Raw genomic sequence first — 20,235 nt, 5'->3', positions numbered from 1 at the left:
AACGACATCTGTCCAAAAAGCAAAGGGCCTTGTGGCCACCAGACGCCCTCAGGGGACACGCAGCGAGCATTCGAACGGGCACACGACTGGCTCTCGGAGCCGTGGGAGCAAAGGAAAAAGAAGTCAGGAGCTAGTTCTGTGAGAGCCGTACCTGTGGGGCCGTGACCTTAGCCGTCAGGCTCCCAGCCTGCACATCGATCAGCCACGCGTATTCCAACGAATCATTTCCCAAAGGAAGACCTTCTGCCGAGAACATGGCATGCGCTCGCAGCTGGAGACCGGACAAGCTGATGTGCCCCTCCCTGAGCACCTCGTCCACCGGGGGTCGCTGCTGAAAACAGTAAGAAGGATGTAAGAAATACCAGAAAATCGCATTATAACGTCTCCTTGCTCTTCCCTCCAGAGACAGGAAAAACACGCCATGTGGAAAATAAGCCTTCAGGATCCAGAAGCTCTTAACACAACTTTGAACACAAGAGGAGTCTGAGTTAAGCCTCTGTAGTGACGGCATCCACGAGAGCCAGAGCAGCATGCGGATCTCTGACTGCTGACAGCCCTGACGAATAAAAAGAAACTAGTGCTCTGACAGGGAATGTAACAGGCCATCTTTTGTGGGACGGCAGGAATCACGAGACTAAGATACTAAAAAGGAGAAAATAACGGGACAATAAAGACCATTAGGACAACTAAGTAAAGAACTAGACAAAGAAACCGAAACCATCTTCCGCACAGATTTCAGGAACTACGTACATACAAAAGGACAGATTTGCCTTACAGAGAATAATCATGCGAACATCACTAAAAAGCAGCAAACGGGTCAGAGAAAACGGCTGAGACGGACCCGTTCGGAACGCTACAGCGTGAGCGCTACAGCAGGGTCCTGCATGGAGCGCTGACTCCCCAGGGAACCACGGGGGACACGGACCGGCAGGCGTGGCAGCGCCCTCCCCAGCTCCTGCGGCGCCACCTCCCCGGCTCTCAGCGGCACTGACACCGCCCACCTCCCTGCCATCCTCCTGATCCAGGAAGACCTCCTGCCAGGGGCTCCGCTTCCCTCTCTCCGCTCCACACTCTACAAAGGACCAGAGAGCTTTTAAAAAGGCAGATTTTGTAATGTGCTCGTCTCAAGACCACTGCATGCCTGCGAAGCCCCTCGCACCTCTCCGGGCAGCACCTGTCACATGTGAAATTATTTATCTGCACTGTCCCCCCGCCCCCCCCCCGCCCAGGTATTTATCTTCTCCATCAGGCTGATGAGGGTAAAGACCATTTTTGTCGTGGGCACCATGCTTCCCACCGCACCAACCAGATAACCACACAAAGCAGACCCTGCTGACGGAGCGGCTGTGCAGTGTCCTCAGACCTCAGCACGCACGAGACGGCTCACAGGGACCCCCCAAGCTAACCTCGGCACGGGGTCTCTTCAGTGCGTGTGTGCACGCCGCCTCACAGGGCTGGGGTTCCTGGTTTCAGTACGCTTGGGAAATGCGTACTTTAAAAAAGTTTTTTAAGAAGGCCAAATCCGATTCATAAGGACTTCTTCAAAAGAAATTTCAAGTTGTGACTAGAATATATAGCTCCAGAAAATGTTCTGACACATTTTCCTTTTCTTGAAGCTGCGTCACATAATGAAATCGCCCTTCTCCGGCATCCGCTGCCTGAGGTGTCGTCTGAGAGCGGCGGGGGGGTCTGCTGCAGCCTTCCAAATTCTCAGCATACAGTGTCCGTGATCTTTTTTTTCCTTTTAGCTCAATAACACAGGTGGATCTCAGCTTGTCCTAAAGGTATAGCCAACCTAGTACGCCAATAAACACTGCAGTCTAAATTTTACTATGGCTTGCATCATGTTATGGGGTGGTGTCCCCCCAAAACATGTCCAAGCCCCCAGCCCGGGTACCTATGAATGAGACCTCCCTTGGGCATAGGATCTTGACGGGTGTGATCGAGTTAAAATGGGGCTACAGTGGATCCGGGTGGCCTTTACGAGGAAAACTGGGACACACAGACACATGGAGAGGAAGCCATGTGGGGACGGAGGCCGAGCTTGGAGTGCTGTGCCACAGACGACGAGCGCCCAGGGCTGCTGGCAGCCACCAGCAGCTGGGGAGATGCACAGCGGGGTCCTCCCCGACAGCCTTCAGAGACGGCATGGCCCTGTCAACACCAGACGGCAACCTCTAGGCTCCAGCCCCACAAGGGGAGATACCTGTTGTTTTAAGCCACGCAGTGCGGTTCCTCTGCTCCAGCAGCCCTTGGGAACGAACATGTGTCGTAAGATGATCGTGAAATACAACGTGTGATTTCCTGAATCGGACACAGAAAGCCACCCAGCGCCTCAGATCCCGAGCCTTGAGGCCCCAAGTTAGGACTAAAGCTACTAGGAACAAGTATCCACAGGTGAGTGACCCAGGACTGACCAGGGGGCTGTCAGGGTGCAAAGCCTGCCATGGTGACAGAATATTAGACAGCACAGAGACAAAAGATTTCTTAGAGACAGTCACGCCAGCACCACACAATGTAAGCAAGTCAAGCAGATAAGCAAATTCCAAGACTCTACACAGAGAGCGCCCTGTCTTCTGGCCAGCCGTCAGGGACACTGAGCATCACCGAGTCTGGCACTACCGCCCTGCAGCTCTACTCCACGAATTCCTTCTCCGGGGACCAAATAAACCACACTTATACCTCAGTCACCATACACACCTGCTGATGACTCCATAATTATGGCTGATGGGAACTCTCATAATGAGCTCAACAAAGCGTTTTTTTGTATCTGGTAAAGTCTTTTGAAAATGCAGTGATTAAAATAGAAGTTAGAGCGTTGCCAGGTACTCGCAAGACAGATGCTCATCTAAGATGTTCAGAACTCAGCCATAAGGAGATATTTCTCTTTTATCTTTATTATTTTCCTCAACAGATCAAGAAAAGGAGATGGACTTCCTCTCCACATACTCAGCTCCCAGAATAAAGACCAACGAACCCTAGTGACCCACTAGTTAGAGAGGAGGCCAAGAGGTATTTTTCAGGTTTCTATGGCCAGTTAAAAGTGTTAGGTACGTGAGGCCTTTATGATACAATAGCTCTGCCACTTGATTTTGGTGGCAGTTACACAAATCTACATGGGGTAACACGACACAGAACTAGGCACATACATCGCACCAATGCCGGTGTCCTGGTTGTGATACTGCACTATAATTATGTGACAGATCAGCATGGAGGAAACTGGGTGAAGGGGACACAGGGCCTCTCTGTACTAACTCTGCAACTTCCTGTGAATCTACTATTATTTTGAAATAAAAGTTTAAAAAAGGAAACATTCTGTGGCAGAACTAGCATATGTTAAGTTTCAGCTACTATGTATATATGTGAAATATATACATCTACGAAAAGAAATTAAAGTTCTATGTAGAAAAATATAATCAGTTATGGCAAGAAAAGGTGGTATACTATTTTAAAGAAGATGATCAGTTACTGCACTGAATCCACAGTAAGTTATCGTCCATGGACGATGTGCAGGTTATTGGATTCATCCCCCCATTTATAATTTTACTTTGCATTGTATTAAAATCCATTTACATCTGTAAAGCATACAAGTTCCCTAAAGGAGGGAAGAGCCCTACAGCAGTGGTAGATGCCAGAAGCAGCCATCTGGCATTTAAAAACAATAATAATAAAGTGATAATCTTCCCAGGAACGTAAATGATTCATATTTGATGAATATCATTAGTTGTCTTCCAAAAGACTCCCAGGGATATCGTGAAAAAATTAACAAAATATCTTGTAAGCATGTTGCATGAAAAGAATAAATCAGTGACCATGTAGGTGCTCATGTTTTGAAGATTCACGGTACTGGTTAGTATTAATGCTTAGGTGGTGATTTTCAGCAGAATCCGCCAAGATTTTATGCATTTTTCCCTTCCATAAATAAATGAGAAAGATATAGAGTATTTCTTTCCATTTCTAAAAACAAAAAGATATAAAATATAATTGTTTGGGATCACAAATAGGGAACAGCAAAGAAAAAGAAAAGAGATTCTTGAAAAACTCTCATGCACATACAAAACTCCTCAATATGGTTAAACTAAAAGCCTGCAGTGTGGAGAGCTACCTGTTCCATGCACAGAGGCTAACGCACTGTTTTGACCCCACAGAGTCATAATGAACCTGAGCCTCCAGCACAGCTCGCTTCCCGTTACCTGATAGTTGTCGCTGACACACACGGTCAGGGGAGACAGGACAAGCTGCAGCATGGTCTCCCTAAATCCTTTCTTCATTTCAAAGCATAGTCTTTCCAAGAAAGCCGTGGGACATTCAGGACCATCGGTGGTTCCGTGCTAAAGTCAAACAAAATACCATAATCAAGGTGGAGAAAAACTGAAGACCAAGGAAGTGCAGGAAAATAATAATTACGCTCATGTAATTAAGAGATTTTTTAAAAAGAGAAACGGTGCTTCCTGATGAACAGAATCACTCTGGACCCCAGTAAGGGCTCTAGGGCCACTAAGCACCAGAGGTGACTTCTCTGCTATGCAGCCCTGGTGTGTGACATGGAGCCAGTGCGCCTCACAAGCTCTAGGGCCACCCTTCCCTGTCTGGCCTGGCTCCAACGGCCCGGGTTCCCTGGGCAACACAACCTCGTTCCAAGGCAGCCTCAATGTCCCCCTTGGGGTGAAGCAGGATTCTGGGCTGCTCCAAACCCCTGATGTATTTCAACCTCAAAGCCAAGCCTGACTCTTGATTTGGTACTAGGTCCACCATAAGGCCTCAAACTGGTCTGCGGCTGGACATGAAGGCTAAGAAACTCTACAGTCCTGGGATATCCATGAGCTCAGTGCCATGAAGAAATGTTCTCTAGCTGCGTGGAGCAGCTCGCGTGAAAGAAGAAAAACAGAAAGTGAAATCGCCAATGCTCAAGCGATCCCATCACGAAACACACACACAGGCACACAATGTTTCCTGTGCTGGCTAAGCTCACGGTCCACTGACGCTACTCTGACCTGTACACACTTACAACAGGAAGACGCCCGTGCACTCTGTACAAGTTCACAAGGACAGTGATATCCCAAGGACGCAGGGCCAGCGGATGGGTGGGCTTGGCCGAACTTTCGCTTTCCTTTTTATCATTCTCCATTCCGACGGCAGTCCAGCCAGAGCTGGACGACGTCGTCAGTGACAGAACGGGACTTGAAACCACCTCTTCGAAATCCATATACATGTCATCTTCCCCAAAGTAGTTTTCCTACAGACATTAAGAAATGCTATCAGAAGAGATATGTAACAATAACTCCTCACCTTTGAGTTCAAAATTTGTAAACCTATTTTATGTAATTAAAAGCATCACGTCTGTTTCCTTAAAAATGAAAAAAAAAAAAGATACATATATTTAAGATATACTCTTACTTGTCTGCTTAGCAAATAAATATTCTGTAGCAAAAAAAAAAAAAAAATGCCCACAAAAGGTCATAGAAGTTTACAGTAAAGTTTCATAACACCACCTCCGGTAATGGCAAAAACTTGCAGTCCGGGTCCTAGAGAAACCGTTGGGGGCTTGTAAGGGTCAGTGCTTTTCAAGCTGCTGCTCGGAGTGCTGAAACAGTGACACCCGGGGACACCTTTCGGGGGAAGCACATCAATTCACCGAAAATCAACTGGCTAAACACTACGATTCATACAGTCCTGTTGAAATATTTAACAGGAACGTCTTAACAGCTTTAATAAAAATATAGATGTCTAATCAATGTACTGTATACTTGAAGCTAATTTAAATAAATTTATTTAAAAAGTGTCCAATTTTAGTTATTGATGACAAAAACATGTGTTATAAAGTTACCAAAACTTCTTTTCATGTAGTTCATCCTAGTTTCTTATGCATTAGTGTTTGAACTACAAATATTCTGGTTTCTTTGCATCAGAATTTATTTTTAATTGAAATCCTTTTCTTCTTCCCATTGATTCTGAATTTAAGTTTTGCCTATGTGATCTGTCCATAGTGATCAAAAACTGTTAAAATATTCCTTTTAACACTGTTAGCTATATTTGTTCAATACTAGAACCAAGTCAGTATTTTGGTAAATTCTGCATTTTGGTTATTGACACATTTATTTTCTGGCTAGGGTTCTGGATATCAAGTCGATTAGTAAATATAATAACAGTAACTCAAATACTGAGATTTTTAGGTACCTTCGAAAGCCATTCAGCCCACACTTCTTCCAGAGTCTTTATTAGCAAACCCCGATTGTCCTTCCCTGGCTAACCCTGATCATCCTAGACCCCTTCTAGAATCGATCGCCTCTGTCACTGTACATTACAGGGCTCCTTGTTAGCAGAACACCTGCACTGTGAACCGCGAGAGGGAGCACACGAGTCAGCACTGACGGAATCAGACTCACACCAAGTAACTCTGCTGCTCGTGCTTATCGATGTTTGGGTAATTAGTCTGTCTTTGATTATCAGATGTAGTAAACATCCAACAGTACAATAAACATCTGAAGCAAAATAAATTTGCAAAATCCTAGAAAAATGCAAAATTTCATGAAGTTGCCGAAAGTGATGTTGGGTAACTGCTCAAATCACAGGTAAAGCTCTTGGTGATAAGTGAGGATCTGGAGGGCTTAGAGCCGTTACCTAGGAAGAACAGTAAGTCAATAAGAATTATTGAGGACTTGCTGGGGATGTTTTCAAAGGATGAGCTGAATATTAAAAGAGCGACTTCTAGAAAACTGACCAAGTCCACACTGTTCTTAAAATAGCCTCTCTTCACAATTGTGCCACGGACATCAACCTTTAAGTGCTATCACACTGTGCAATCATACAATTTCAGTGGGACAATTATACCAAAATGAATTAACACTTGATTTAGTCCTTGCCCTAAGAAGTAGTGCATATTTCTTCAGAACCTAAATTTGTCATACCCTGAAATGAACTTATTTTCACGTATTTGCTTCAACCTTTAAGACGGAGCTCCAAACAAATCCTTGATTATTATTTACCGTGGAATATAGTTGTTTGTAATGGAGCCACGTGAAGAAGACCTTTCCTGGCACCAAGTACCCTCAGATAACAAGGTTCTCCTGTATTATATGCCGCATTCATTACAGCGTGTTAAAGCTTGTCCATACGTGTCCACTCCTCCAGCTTATCTCCTTGACAACAGATGTCAGATCACCTGTATCCCATAGCAACTAGCACGATTCCTAGAATATACTAAATGCTCAAAAACACGCTGCACTGAGGAGTACACTCTTTTTATAATTTTGTAATGAGTCTAGTACTACAAGTCTAATCAACATATATAATATATTCTCAACACTTTAAATCATCCAACTGGCTATTGCAAATGGTCCCAATTTCAATTAGACATGAACTGCTTTGCTTATGTTTAAAAATGTTAAGTTCTTTTAAAAATCATACCTTTATACACAAAAAGGCATTTAACAGAGGTCCATAGAGAGTTATCTGAGAATCGGGGGAAAGTTCCATTTCCACGTGGAGCTTATCGGGCGGCAGTTCTGAGGGATCGACAGGGGGGCGTGACGAGGAGGAGGGAGAGGGGACCGCCCTGTCCGACACTCTCTGCGACGGCCTTAACACGGACAGCATCGTCTCTTCCATTTCTGACACTGGAAGAAATTGAGGGAAGAATGTTTGTTGAAGGGAGGAAAGTACCTCTTAGAAGCTCTTCAAGGAATTATCCACTAAGAAGTCTTATTTTGCAAATACGAAAGCAACTAACCCTGATATAGCCTATAGTATACCAGGAAGACAACCCTAAAAGACTGATAATCAAGAATGCAAACTGGAGTATGTGTAGAAGTACATAAATCAGATCGCACAGAACCCATGAAAAGTCCCTGTCAACACTAGCGGCACTAGTCAAGTCCATGCAATATAAATCTGGGTCACGATTAGGCTTTAACTATCCTTGGGCATTAAAGTACAGTTGTTTCCACATAAAAAGCCATTTAAATATAGTGTGACATTATCAAGTTCCATATATAAAGACAACTATAGAAACTATTCTTTAAATCTTAACTCACTGGAAAAATACAAAGAAAGTATCACTTGACTCTAATTCCATTTTGGACCCCATAGAGAGTCCACAATAAGGCACATCAGCTTCAGGGTAACTATGATATACGATGTCGAATGTGTTAAAGAAATTAACATTCCACAAAATCAAGTGCTCTAAATATATTCACACACACCTTGTTTGATAGTCCAGCTCTGCTGCTTCTAGCTTGGAAGACCTTCAGAAAATTATCTAATTATGTTCTCTGAGCACATTTTCTCGACTCTACAATGATAATATCTATCTCACAGAATTGTTTTAAGGATGAAATGAGGCACTGTAAGCAGGAAACAGCTTGGCCGAGCTTTTGATACAGAGATAAATGCTCAATAAAAACCTATAACAAAATCCTTAAAAGATTTTAAATGTATACAAGTATTTCAAAATAGATGCATTTCCAAACTGTTTTATCTCTTTCTTGTACCTCTGAAGATTACCAATCATAACACCAGATGTTTAAAGTACAAATTAGATATACTCACGTGACTGTTTTAGCTGTTCATCTGCTTTTTGTGGATAAATTGGATGCCATGTATAATCAATGGTAAGCATGACGCTTGGGACAGTCCAGCATTCGACCCAACCAGCTCTTTGAAGAGTAAAAGATAAAGTTTCTAGTCAGGTATTTAATTTATTGCTTTAATTGTAACAAGCACCAGACACAGAGAGTCAAACGAGTTACATGCTGAGTACGAAGACTCAGATCACTGACGTCGTGTACTCACTTTTCCTGAGTGATGTTCCGCCATTTTGGCTTAACGGTTTTCTGGCCACCGTGACACTCGGCAGGAATACCAGCATCGTGAGTCATTTTACTTGGGTGGCAATTCCTTACCAGCATAAACAGTGAGTATTTACTAGGGTGGCAATCTGGCAGAAACAAATGGAGATCAACATCTTCTCCCTAAAAATAATTTATAATGACCCAAAGTAATAAAATAGGTACATAAACATGTTAGGTTACTATTTATAGCCAAACCTCTCTATAATAAGCTTACGAATAAATTCAAAATAAAATTTCAAATGGCAGATTCTACAATGAACAATCAGGTAAATAACTGAAATAAGATTTTACATTGACTAAATTCTGATTTGAAAGTTCAGGGGGGGGAAAAAATCAGTATAGTTTCCACAAAATAGTGAAAAGATTATCTTCCATGGGTATTCATGGATATTTCATATGTAACTGAGTAAAAAATAAAAAATAAAAAAAATCCTCTCCCTAATATATGGTGGAATATGTTCTGTATTTTTATTAATTTTAAAAATACAGTCGTCTCTTTTGATTCTAGTTAGTGTTGGTCCATCGACTGGCATTTAGGAACTCTGAGCTGGTCCACAGAAGGGTCTTCAGTCAGGCTCACCTTCGCCTTTCTGGCCCCCAATCTACCCACCCCGATGCCTGCATTCTTGGCCAGCAGCACAGGACAGTGGCTAAGCCGTGCCGCCTGGTTCAAGTTCCACTCATTACTGAACTTGGCTCCTCAGTTTCCTGTTCCTCAAGGCAGACAATAATAACAACAGCTTCCTCAAGAGGGCTGTTCCACAAAGCAAACGGGTGACCACTCAGAGCCCCAGGGATAGTGTCTGGCACATACGAAATCTTTAACAGGTGTTAGCTGCTCATATTATTATTGTTGCTATTTTTTACCACCATAACCTCCATCAGTACTACAGCTACCACTGATTGCCCATACCCTAAAATTAAATGTTCCTAAAAACTCTGAACCCATAAGAGTTGGCTTTCAGATAAAAGGAAGACAGGTATTTGTGGTTATTCCTTGAATTCACAGTTACAATTAGGAATGAAATACAGAGAAGTGTAAAATCGAGTCATGGACACAGTAAACATCAGAGCTAGACGGGTCAGCCTCAGGGGTTAGAAATGAGCACTAAGAAAATAATCAACTCAGGGGATTGTTTTTTATTGCCCAACTTCTTAGGGGAAGTTGGAGAACTAAGGGGAATGGCAGAACATTGTGTTAACTATAAAAAAGAGACGACAGCAATTCTGTGACACTAAGGTTAGTGAGCAACGCAGGACAGCTAAAACACTTCGGGGTGGGAATGGGAAGGGCAGGGGGGTAACACTGGGCCCCGGGAAGTCAAACTTACTAATGCACCCAATTATACGTACTCTAAGGGAGAACTTGGTGTTGCATGTAGCGGGGACGAAGTCTGTAAAAGGCAGAGAGAAATCGATATTCAGTGTTTCCCCACAGGCTGCCAGATACACTGCAAACAAGGACAAAGAAAAGAAAACTTACTTTTAACTTCAATAAAATTTTCAATAAAAAATGCCTTAAATACACAAAATAAACAAAATCAAAGACTAAAGCTTAGTCCAAAACAGACTCTGAAATAGTTAACTGAGAATCTTGCAAGATAGTGAAAAAAAGGGTCAATTCCAGTAGCTACTAAAACCACAAATCAATATCAATTCTCCGTGTTGGTATTTGTCTTAATGAAAAGGAGGCTTAACCTAATTTTTAGAAAGTTCTTACCATTTTCCTGTTGTTTAGTGGAACAATCAATCCAGTTGTGTTGGTTAGCAGCCCAAATCATCTCGAACTGATGAAACATGATTTTAAAATTCCACGTATATGGTACAAATGAAAAAATGTCTGGAGCACTATCACTAGACCAATCTTGAATTAAATCTAAAATTATTGGAGTGGGAGACAAAAATTAAAATTAATTGAAATTCAGAAAACAAAATGTAAAGATTTAATACCACTTGATTGCAACATGCTGCAAGAAATAAAGGAATTTTTTTCCAACTAACGATGTGATCAACTCAGCGGAAAGAAGTAGGGGCTCTAAATACAAATAAATACAAAATAGCATATCTGAATAGACTGTGGATTACAATAATTGAAACAAAATAACAAAGCCATGTTGATGCCTAATTCAGGAAGAGAGAGAATTTGATTCAGCTTCCCCATCATACTCTCCACTGGACAGAAACAAAGCATCAGCCTAAGGCATGTTCTTTTATTTCCTCTAAGCTAAATTTTGGGTTCGTATTTTCCTTTTTTAGATTAGAAGAGAGCACAAAATATCAATATTTAAAATTTCCCTTTGATATTCTCAGTCCAAACAGTGTGAAAGTAAGAAAGTCTGAATTGTGTTACCAAAACCCCCACGTTGACTTTAAAAGCAAAACTACTGAATGGAAACGAGTTCGCTGTGATAAATCTCACGGTACCTATGTTTACTAGGAAATCACCTGTGAAGAAGTTCTTCTGCGCAAAAATGAAGTGGTAGGTGGCTTTATAAACCTCTAATTCACACTGCCATGTCTGTGGCATGTTCCAGGTTCGGGGGTAGCTGGCATTGATGTGGAACTGCAAACCGGATGTTAAGGGAATATGTTAGAGCTTAAAATGCGACACTGTGAGGACAGCATTAGCAACGAACTCACGCACACCAGTGAATAATTAAAACTTATTTTCCCACTGAGCTGAACAGAAGGTTCCTTCGAGATCTTAATATCACTGTGGCTAACGGCCAGTGTCCACGGCTACATCCTGTTCCTTGAAATACTGAGCCACGATGCAGCCAGAAAACTTCAGAAACAACGAATCGGCTGTGACGCTGTGCCGCAGTGAACAGAGGCACAGCCAGCGTTCTTCGCTGCTCTGTGGGCGAGAGGCTCGGGCTCGGGGAGGGTGGAATGGAGTGCGCGCTGTGCCGGGGGAGTCGGCCCCAGTGGCTCCTGTGTTCCCATCACGGTGCTTACAGACCTGACTGGGCATCTGTCGCATTCCACCTGCGAAAGCTGGGCCACTCGGCAAAGGCATGGGCCGCCTCACGGGAACAGCGCGGCTGCATGGCACTGCTCATCAGCAGCCAGCCAGCTCAGCAGTCAGTCAAATGCTGACTGTGCCAGCTGAATATGTACTTATAGTATTCAATATATTCTTGGTAATTGTAAAAATTTCCTCTAAATTTACATATATGTCATGTGTAAATATGCTTGTTTAGACAAGCAATTAAGGGCCTAATGATACCTAACCTTGCGTAAAAGAATCCTCCCTGAATATTGGCCATTCTATAGAGTGGCTTTTGTTATTACTGTTACTATTGTTGTCCCTAATTTAAAAAAAGAACAAAACAATAATCTGTCTCATTAATGAGTCCCCAATCTGGAATTTCAGTCCTGAGTATTTCCATATTTTTTCCATTTTCAAGATGAAGCAACCCAGGGTATCAAGACTTTCTTCCTTTTCCTTTACTCATCCAGTAAAAAGCACAATGAATTATCACGCCCTGAGAAAGAACCCAACGGGGCCAGAGCACACGGTAAAAAACAATCTCATTGACAACACCGGGGAGAGGTAGTCTCGCCATACAGTGAAGTTTAAAAACAACATTGTAACAACGTTTCACATTTTGAAAGGCCAAAAACCCGCATCTCAGTGCCTCATCTTCACTCCCCCGGACTAGGAGCACAGCAGCAGAGAGGCGGGGTGGTAGGGAAGGCCACAGCACCGGGAATCCGCTCCTGTCCCCAAAACAGGGCCAAGATCAGCTGGTGCTTCTTGAACAAGAAGATGGACCATTTGATGACTTCCTGGTCATTCAAATTTTATACTAAAATATTAAAACCAAATTTGCATTGTATGCGCACGAGCATATTGTCATGTGCTCTGGACTCACCGCTAACATTTCTGCTTCTAGAAGTGCCCGGTACTGCATGCTGGTCGTGGCGTCGACATGTAAGAGCTGTCCTTTAATCGCAGGGGTATAACCTGGTAAGTGAAAATATAAAGATTAAGCCCTGAAAAACTCTGGACTGGAAACAACTCTCTCCACCACCCGAAGGAGAAACCCCTGAAAAATGGCATCAGTCACGGTAAACGCCCCGGTGACAGGGAGCTCGCTACCTAGCAGGCGTGCTTTCTCATTTCAACAGCTCTGAAGGAAGAAAGTTCCAGCTTCATATAATGTCTATCATGATGGTGCTTTCAGTGCAAAACTACAAGGCCGTTCTCCAAATGACAGTTCTCAACTGTTTAAGATGACTCCCATGACCTCTCTTCCTCCACTGACTCAAGGGTACTGATTTTTATTGTTTTCAACTACTCCTTACGCAGTGACAGTCACCAAACCACATGGCCCATTCTGAACAAAAGCAGAAAAGTTCAGAGTATTTCACTTCTTTTCTTGAAGTGAACCACTCTGTGGTGGTTGTTACATGGCTCGTCCAACAGGCGTCCTGCTCTGGGCATTTTTTTCCAAACGCCTGAATCTCTGAAAAGAGGTTTTAGATGTAGTTGAGTTCTACTTTGTTACTGTCTAAGACCTAAGACTATTTCCCCTCAGATAGTCATCAGACAAGCCATCTAACCTTTACCAAGAGCCTGACTGGGCTTTCCTTAGATCCCTAACTCGCTCACGGTGCCACAAGCAGTGTGCTGTGGCACTTCCTGTGAATTCACAGGCGGTCCCCTCAGCCCTCAGGCGGCCCCTCTCCCCCGGTGCACCAATGACTGTACAATCATTGCTTCCTACGTGATAATCCGTTTAAAGATGGTAGCAGCACTCCTTCGGGTGAAGCTCTCTCAGTCCTGTGCACCCCCACTGCCCTCCCCAGCACCTGTGTGTAACTACGGCTGTCCGCAGGATGCGGCCATCCCGCCCGCTGAGTGAGTCAGCCGGGCCTGGGGAACAGGCCTGGGGAACACCAAGGGGAACAGGCCTGGGGAACAGCAAGCAGCTGCAGCTGCCTCAAGACTCGGCTGGGTTCTTCTTTTAAAACTTGCTAAAATAAGGTTTAGTTCTCAACTAAAGAGCCCCAAAGCATCTCCTCTGAGAGAGCAACAGAAGAAACGTTCTAAACAAATTATGCTCACTCTTAAGAGAAATATAGGAAACAATGAAAGCATAGAATTATAAGATTTAATTTAAAAATTTTCCCCTTTCTAGGTGCACAAATAATTATATAGTATTACTGTTAATAACTACAGGCATATTAAAACATAACAAAAAGCTGAAAAAGAAAATCCCATTAATTAATGTCAGTTTATAGATTAACAAACGATTATTTATATATTTATTTCCCTACTAATTTTTTAAAAATTTTAAATGACAGTTGAGTCAATATTATATCAGTTTCAGGTGTACAACATAGCGGTGAGACATCTATGTCACTTACGAAGTGATTTCTGCTAAGTCCAGCACCCACCTGGCACTGTACGTAGTCATTGCACTATTGCTAACTATATTCCTCATGCTGTACTTTACCTTCCCATGACTATTTTCCGACTACCTATCTGTACTTCTTAATCCCTTCCCCTTTCACACCTAGCCTCCCAATCCGCTCCCATCCGGTGACCATCGGTTTGTTACGCTCATCATTTAAAACAGCAGACACTCATTGCAGCTTACCGTTTTCCTCAACTGTCATTGGAATATTAATTTCTAAATAGGAGCCGGCTCCTACATTTACATGTACAGCATTGGTTTCCTACCAAAAGAAAAAAATTAATTCATTTAAGACATTCATTATAATTCTACTCTCATCTTCACTTTTCAGCTAGTACACATGAAAATAGAATCAACAATGATACTAAACAGGTGTAAAAGTTCCTAAGAAGAAAAGTTCAAATTTATACCAAAAATACACTAAAATAATTTGGCCAGATACAAAAGAAAAAATGAACCAGAACATAATATAAAAGTCTATTATTATTAACTTCTTTCTACTGCTTAGCATTTAATGAAAATGACACATAAACAATTATTGGGGGGGAGGGGGTGTCAGGAAGCTCACAGAAATGAATCTAAGTACAGGACAAGTCACCGGGAAAAAAAACTCTAGAAAATAATGTTCAAATTTTAAATACTATTTGCTATTATATTATTTCAATAATTACCCTGTTTTTGGTAAAGAGCAAGTCAATTGTAGCATCTGCAATAATATTCATTCGCAGTTCAAAGGCGAGGATCTGGCGAGGTCCCCCAGGCTGTGCCACTTCGGAAACTTTCAAGACTTGATAGTCAGGTGGGAAGAAAAACTTCCATAAACAGTCTCTACATAAGGAGGTAGCAAGAAGAACATGTTATTCCAACAAAATTACCTCTGATAAGCGACAAAAATCAGTATTCTAACTTTACATTATCACTGCTATCTCTCTTAACAATTAGACATGAAATAGAAAAAAATTCACAAAACACCTACTATAATTTCCTTTCAGTAAAACGAAAGACTGTTTTCTCCAGTGTTTTATACTTTCAGACATCAGTGAGCTCCAAGCACTTAACGAATACACCGTTAATTAAGACACTGATTAGACGAAATGCTCACCGATCCAGCATACCGTGAGGGATGGAAGGCGCCCTACGGCTGTCGAATTTCCGAATGGCGAAGTTGCTCAACTAACTTTAAGCAACGTCTACTTACATAAAAATTTAGATGTGCCCTTACAACTATTGATAAATGTCCTCTCCTTTGTTTAAAACTCTTCAATAAATAGAAAGATGTTCGTTATACATTAAAAATAAGAATTACTTCAAATTAATAAAAAGACTAAAAAATAAAAAACCTTTCGGGCACACTCCATTACCTCCAGGATAAAGTCTGTATTTCTTACCTTCCCACACACCTCCTAAGGACCTAGAGAACCTACAGGACGATGGCCCCGCCTCGGTCATTTACCCTCCTCTTCCCTCCCTGGCTAACTCTTACTTACGTTTCAAAGCTCAACTGGCATGTTCTCTCTGGCAAAAACGCTCCCCCAATTCTTCTCCTCTAACCTTTAATATGAGTTAGGTACCTGTTATGGGCTGAGCTGTGCCCCCCTAAAGATTCATATGCTGAAATGAAGTCCTAACCTCAGAATTTGGCCATGTTTGGAGATGGGGTCTTTACAGAGGGAATTAGGTTAGAATGAGGTCTTTGGGTGGGAACTAACCCAACATGACTGGTGCTCTTCTAACAGGAGGAAATTTGGACACAGAGACCTACACAACACAGAAGGCAAGACCATGGGAAGACTCAGGAGATGGAGTCCACGAGCTGAGGAGAGAGGCCTCTCCCGCACCCGCCCTCACATACAGGAGGCAAGACCACGGGAAGACTCAGAAGATGGGATCCACGAGCTGAGGAGAAAGGCCTCTCCCGCACCCGCCCTGACGACCTGAGGCGCAACCAGCCCTGCCGACACCTCTTCTCAGAATTCTCACCTCCAGAACTGGGAGAAATTTCTGTTGCTTAAGCCACGTGGCCTGTGGTACTACGTAAGTTAGAGCAGAATTCTCACCTCCAGAACTGGGAGAAATTTCTGTTGCTTAAGCCACGTGGCCTGTGGTACTACGTAAGTTAGAGCAGCCTTAGCAAACCAACAGAGTATCTTTCTAAATTTTTCATCAAGATTTTTTTATTTACCTCTATTATAGCACATAATAAACCTCTTTTATTTCTTTTTCCTCCACATAATGATATATGTCTTTTATCTCTGCATCTGCATAGCCCTAAAATAGCTGGCATATTCGTTGATTAAATACAAAAGAAAAAACGAACCAATAAATGCTGTTCATTCACCATTTTTCTAATGAATCAGCTCCTCCTTTGGAGCAAACTTGCTTATGCCAATTTCTCTACAAATAAGTTATTATTTGGATTAAAATGTCTAGGGATATCTTACCTTGCCATAATGAAATAGCTTAGAAAAATATTAAGCTAGTTTTAATAAACATTATACTAATAGCTCAATACATTTGAAAGACTTATTAGAAATATAATTTACTGAAGTACCTCTGCCTGTCGGCCCACGGCCCGTAGTTGAAATCTGTTCCTTTACCACAAACTATATCCAGTCCCCAACATGGAGGCAAATCTTGTAATTTGCAATCTTCACTGCTCATTTCTCCTTCAACATTTTCTTCTGTTTCTTCTGGAACAAGTCCTACATTGCAGAATATACAATATAAATGCAGTTACTTAAAATAACCATTAAAAAGTTTCTTTAGCAGCTCTAAAAAATTTTTTGTCTCAGGAACACTTTACACTCCTAAAAATCATTGAGGACCCCAAAGTGGGTATTTTTGTATTATCCTTATCAAAATTTACCGTATTCAAATTTTAAATTCAGCAATTTTTTAAATTCTGTGATTTTAAAAATAAACTCATATTTCATATAATGTATAAAATTTAATAAAAATATAGGAAATATATTTTAATAAAAACTAAATAAAATTTTAATTTCATTTTTAATGAAGATATTTTTTAAAGAAAAATAACCATGTTTTCTAAAACAAATTAATTTAGTGAGAGTGCTGGCATGGTTTTTATTTTGGCAAATCTCTTTAACGTACAGCCTAAGAGAAAAAAGGTGAATTTTCATAGCTGCTTATGCTGTTACTGAGAATTTGAGGAAAACCCAGCCTCACACAAATAGGACAGAAAAAAAAGGAGCGTTTTAGTAGCTTTTTCTGCTAGTTCTAGTATTCTTCTTTGACATTATACCAAAATTCAACAACTGGTAGTTTCCTAAAGGTTAGCTGCAATGTGGAATCTGAAACCACGTGGCTGAACTTTTCATACTCTGATACATTAAAGTTTACTGATCTCTCATGTGCTCTCAATAAATCTTTTGATCCATGGCACGTCTTTGTAATACCGTACATTGGTCATTTGGAAAAGATTGGTTTGCTGAGGCGGGCGTATTTTTTTTTTCCTAATACTGATAAGTTTCATTATGAAACTAAAAATCATATTTGTTAATATCACTGGGGGGCGAGGGGGGGTCTCATCTGAAAAGTCGTCAAACTCAGGCAGGCCCAAATTTTTCCAAAATTCGAATTCTCACACAAAAGCCTGAAACCAGTTTGTCTCTGGCTGCTCCTTTGCGTCAAACTGGTGTCCCGGGAAAAGAACAAACAGCTCGGCTTGCGACTCAATCACACAGTGCTTTTCCTCAGGACACGAGTGCACTTTGGGTCACGGTAGAAGTGCATCACGCATAGCTGGCATTTCATTGCACTAAATGTGAAAAAGCTTACTCAAGGGTCAGGATTTGATAAGAATTTTGACTGTTTATCGAAGACTTTCGAGGGTGACGCCGGCACGTGCTGTTTCACTGCGGACATGGCGTCCGGGCACGGTCTGCAACCACTGCCCAGACGCGCCCCGAAGCTCCCGCAGCTGCCCTCGTCACTGCTCTGGCGCCACGGCGCAAACGCCAACATGGCGAGAAAGCAGAGAGCATCCTAGTTTTATTTTTAAGATATTCAGACCTCACAAACCCCCTGAAAAGTATAAAAAGAACAGAAGTCGGAAAAAGGAGGCTAAAAATCCAATGCCTAGGTACTTTTATAAGACTGAAGCCACCGGTGAAGCATCGTAGCTGGATTCTAATCCTGAACTTGAAGCCTCAAATCTAACGCGCTGAGATATTTTTTCCCTAAGCTAACATGAACTGCCTTCACCATCACCATATTCTCAGAGGTTTTCACTCACGGTCATTTACATTCACAATTCTGAGGTATATTTGTGAAAATGGAATTTGAAGGATAGATTACTATACTGTTTTCTTCTGGTCTGAGGTACTAGTTACATATAACTTTTGACAATGACACAGATATTTTTTAGGCAGGCACTCTTACAGCCACATTTACCACTTCCTGATGCTTATTTACATTCTAAGTAAGGAGACTTGAAATATTATTAGATAACCCATTTCACAGAAGAAACAGAACTGTAGCTGTGAATCACACTTTCAGAAAGCGCTACCTGGCTCGTCCATGTAGTAGTAGATGTCGACATCATTTGACTGCATCACCACGAAGCCTTCTCCCATCAGCCTTGGTGGTCTGTAAGGAAGGCAAGGCAAACTGAGCACACCTCCAGAACACAAAATGTCCAGTGCTCTAACTAATGGTGGTTAACAGGCGAAAGAAAAAGGAAAAAGGAAAAACTAAAAGCAATCAAGCATAGCATCATGAAAGGGAAAACATCTCTCATATAGATAATAAATTGTTCCACAGACCAGAGGTCCCCAAACTTTCTGGCACCAGGGACTGGGGCTCCTATGAAAATCTACCACCTGATGATCAGAGGCAGTGATGCTGGAGATGGGGAGCAGCTGCAGACACAGATGAAGCTTCGCTCACCTGCCGCTCACCTCCTGCTGTGCGGCCCGGTTCCTAACAGGCCATGGACCTGTACCAGTCCACAGCCCAGGGGTTGGGGACCCCTGCCTCAGACTACATAATAAAATGGTTTGAAAAACCATTAATCAGCAAATTAGTTTAAGGAAAAAAAATTTGTTTTGCATTATTCATTGTAAATTTTGAATGAGAGAAATCAATTTAAAGCTAAGTTTAATTTAACTAAATACAATGGAAGGACAATGATCATCATAATCATAGTCTGCATTTGCAACAATAAATTTAAAATTAAACTTAAAAATTCGACCATAGTATATTAACACTACAAAACTGAATAAGAAATATCATTTTATGTATCTGTTAAAGAAAGCACTATGATCTCGCAGAACTATTAAATAATGTCACTTTTCTTGTTAACGACTTTATATTACCTATTACCAAGAATATTTAGTTGATCAACTTGAAACAAATTTAAAACAAACATCTTGAACGCAAATTCTGGCATGTTTCTTTACAATCAATCCCCACAAACTGTTAACCCTTACTTGCTTTAACAACTTTTTTCTTTGCCAGACACTATAGTATCTTTCTTCCATATCAAAATAAACTTTTCAATCATTAGATAATATATACAAATTCGGAAATCTTTTTCTAATATGTATTAAGTCACAAAGGTTAATGTTTAATCTCATAGTTCAATTTTCACTTTTAGAGAGTGAAAATTACAATTTTAAATATTTTTACACAAATTAATAGAACACTTTTTCATCTTACTCTCTAGTAATATTCATAGTAATCCAGATTTATTTATTCAGTATTACAACTTTCACCCATAAATACCAGGGACTACACTGTTATTTGATTTAACCGGAGCCCTGAGTGCAGAGCCCACATTCCAGAAGATGCTGACAAAGTCCGTGGTCCTGCAGGGCGAGACCAGGCAGATCCGCAGCCTCCCGAGTGCTCCAATGGGGGACCCCTCTGTCATTCTAGCCAGACCCCAGAAAGTATAAGAGCAAGAAGTTGGCCCTAAAAGGAACAATCCTGCTTTTCAC

The 20,235-nt window shown here is 41.7% G+C and overlaps 1 protein-coding gene across 14 annotated transcripts in view; it reads right to left on the bottom strand.

The window, feature by feature from the left end:
- Nucleotides 1-20,235, bottom strand: part of KIAA1109 (KIAA1109 ortholog) — a 146,105-nt gene that overhangs the window by 95,652 nt on the left and 30,218 nt on the right. For 13 of the 14 annotated variants that reach the window (XM_025050937.1, XM_025050938.1, XM_025050947.1 and 10 more), the window contains 14 exons: nt 18,804-18,883; nt 16,827-16,977; nt 14,947-15,103; nt 14,459-14,537; nt 12,728-12,819; nt 11,295-11,412; nt 10,570-10,725; nt 10,203-10,300; nt 8,791-8,969; nt 8,548-8,654; nt 7,408-7,616; nt 5,009-5,236; nt 4,194-4,331; nt 152-331 (listed from right to left, as the gene is read on the bottom strand). In XM_025050937.1, coding sequence (XP_024906705.1) covers nt 152-331; nt 4,194-4,331; nt 5,009-5,236; nt 7,408-7,616; nt 8,548-8,654; nt 8,791-8,969; nt 10,203-10,300; nt 10,570-10,725; nt 11,295-11,412; nt 12,728-12,819; nt 14,459-14,537; nt 14,947-15,103; nt 16,827-16,977; nt 18,804-18,883 — 1,972 coding nt within the window. The remainder of the gene's footprint in view (nt 1-151; nt 332-4,193; nt 4,332-5,008; nt 5,237-7,407; nt 7,617-8,547; nt 8,655-8,790; nt 8,970-10,202; nt 10,301-10,569; nt 10,726-11,294; nt 11,413-12,727; nt 12,820-14,458; nt 14,538-14,946; nt 15,104-16,826; nt 16,978-18,803; nt 18,884-20,235) is intronic. The other variant, XM_025050941.1, reaches the window with a different exon arrangement.

This window comes from Pteropus alecto, unplaced genomic scaffold (assembly GCF_000325575.1).
Source record: "Pteropus alecto unplaced genomic scaffold, ASM32557v1 scaffold17, whole genome shotgun sequence".
In the NCBI taxonomy this organism is placed as follows: Eukaryota; Metazoa; Chordata; class Mammalia; order Chiroptera; family Pteropodidae; genus Pteropus; species Pteropus alecto.
Note: the sequence above shows the minus strand (reverse complement) of the source record. Positions and strands in the feature narration are given on the sequence as shown.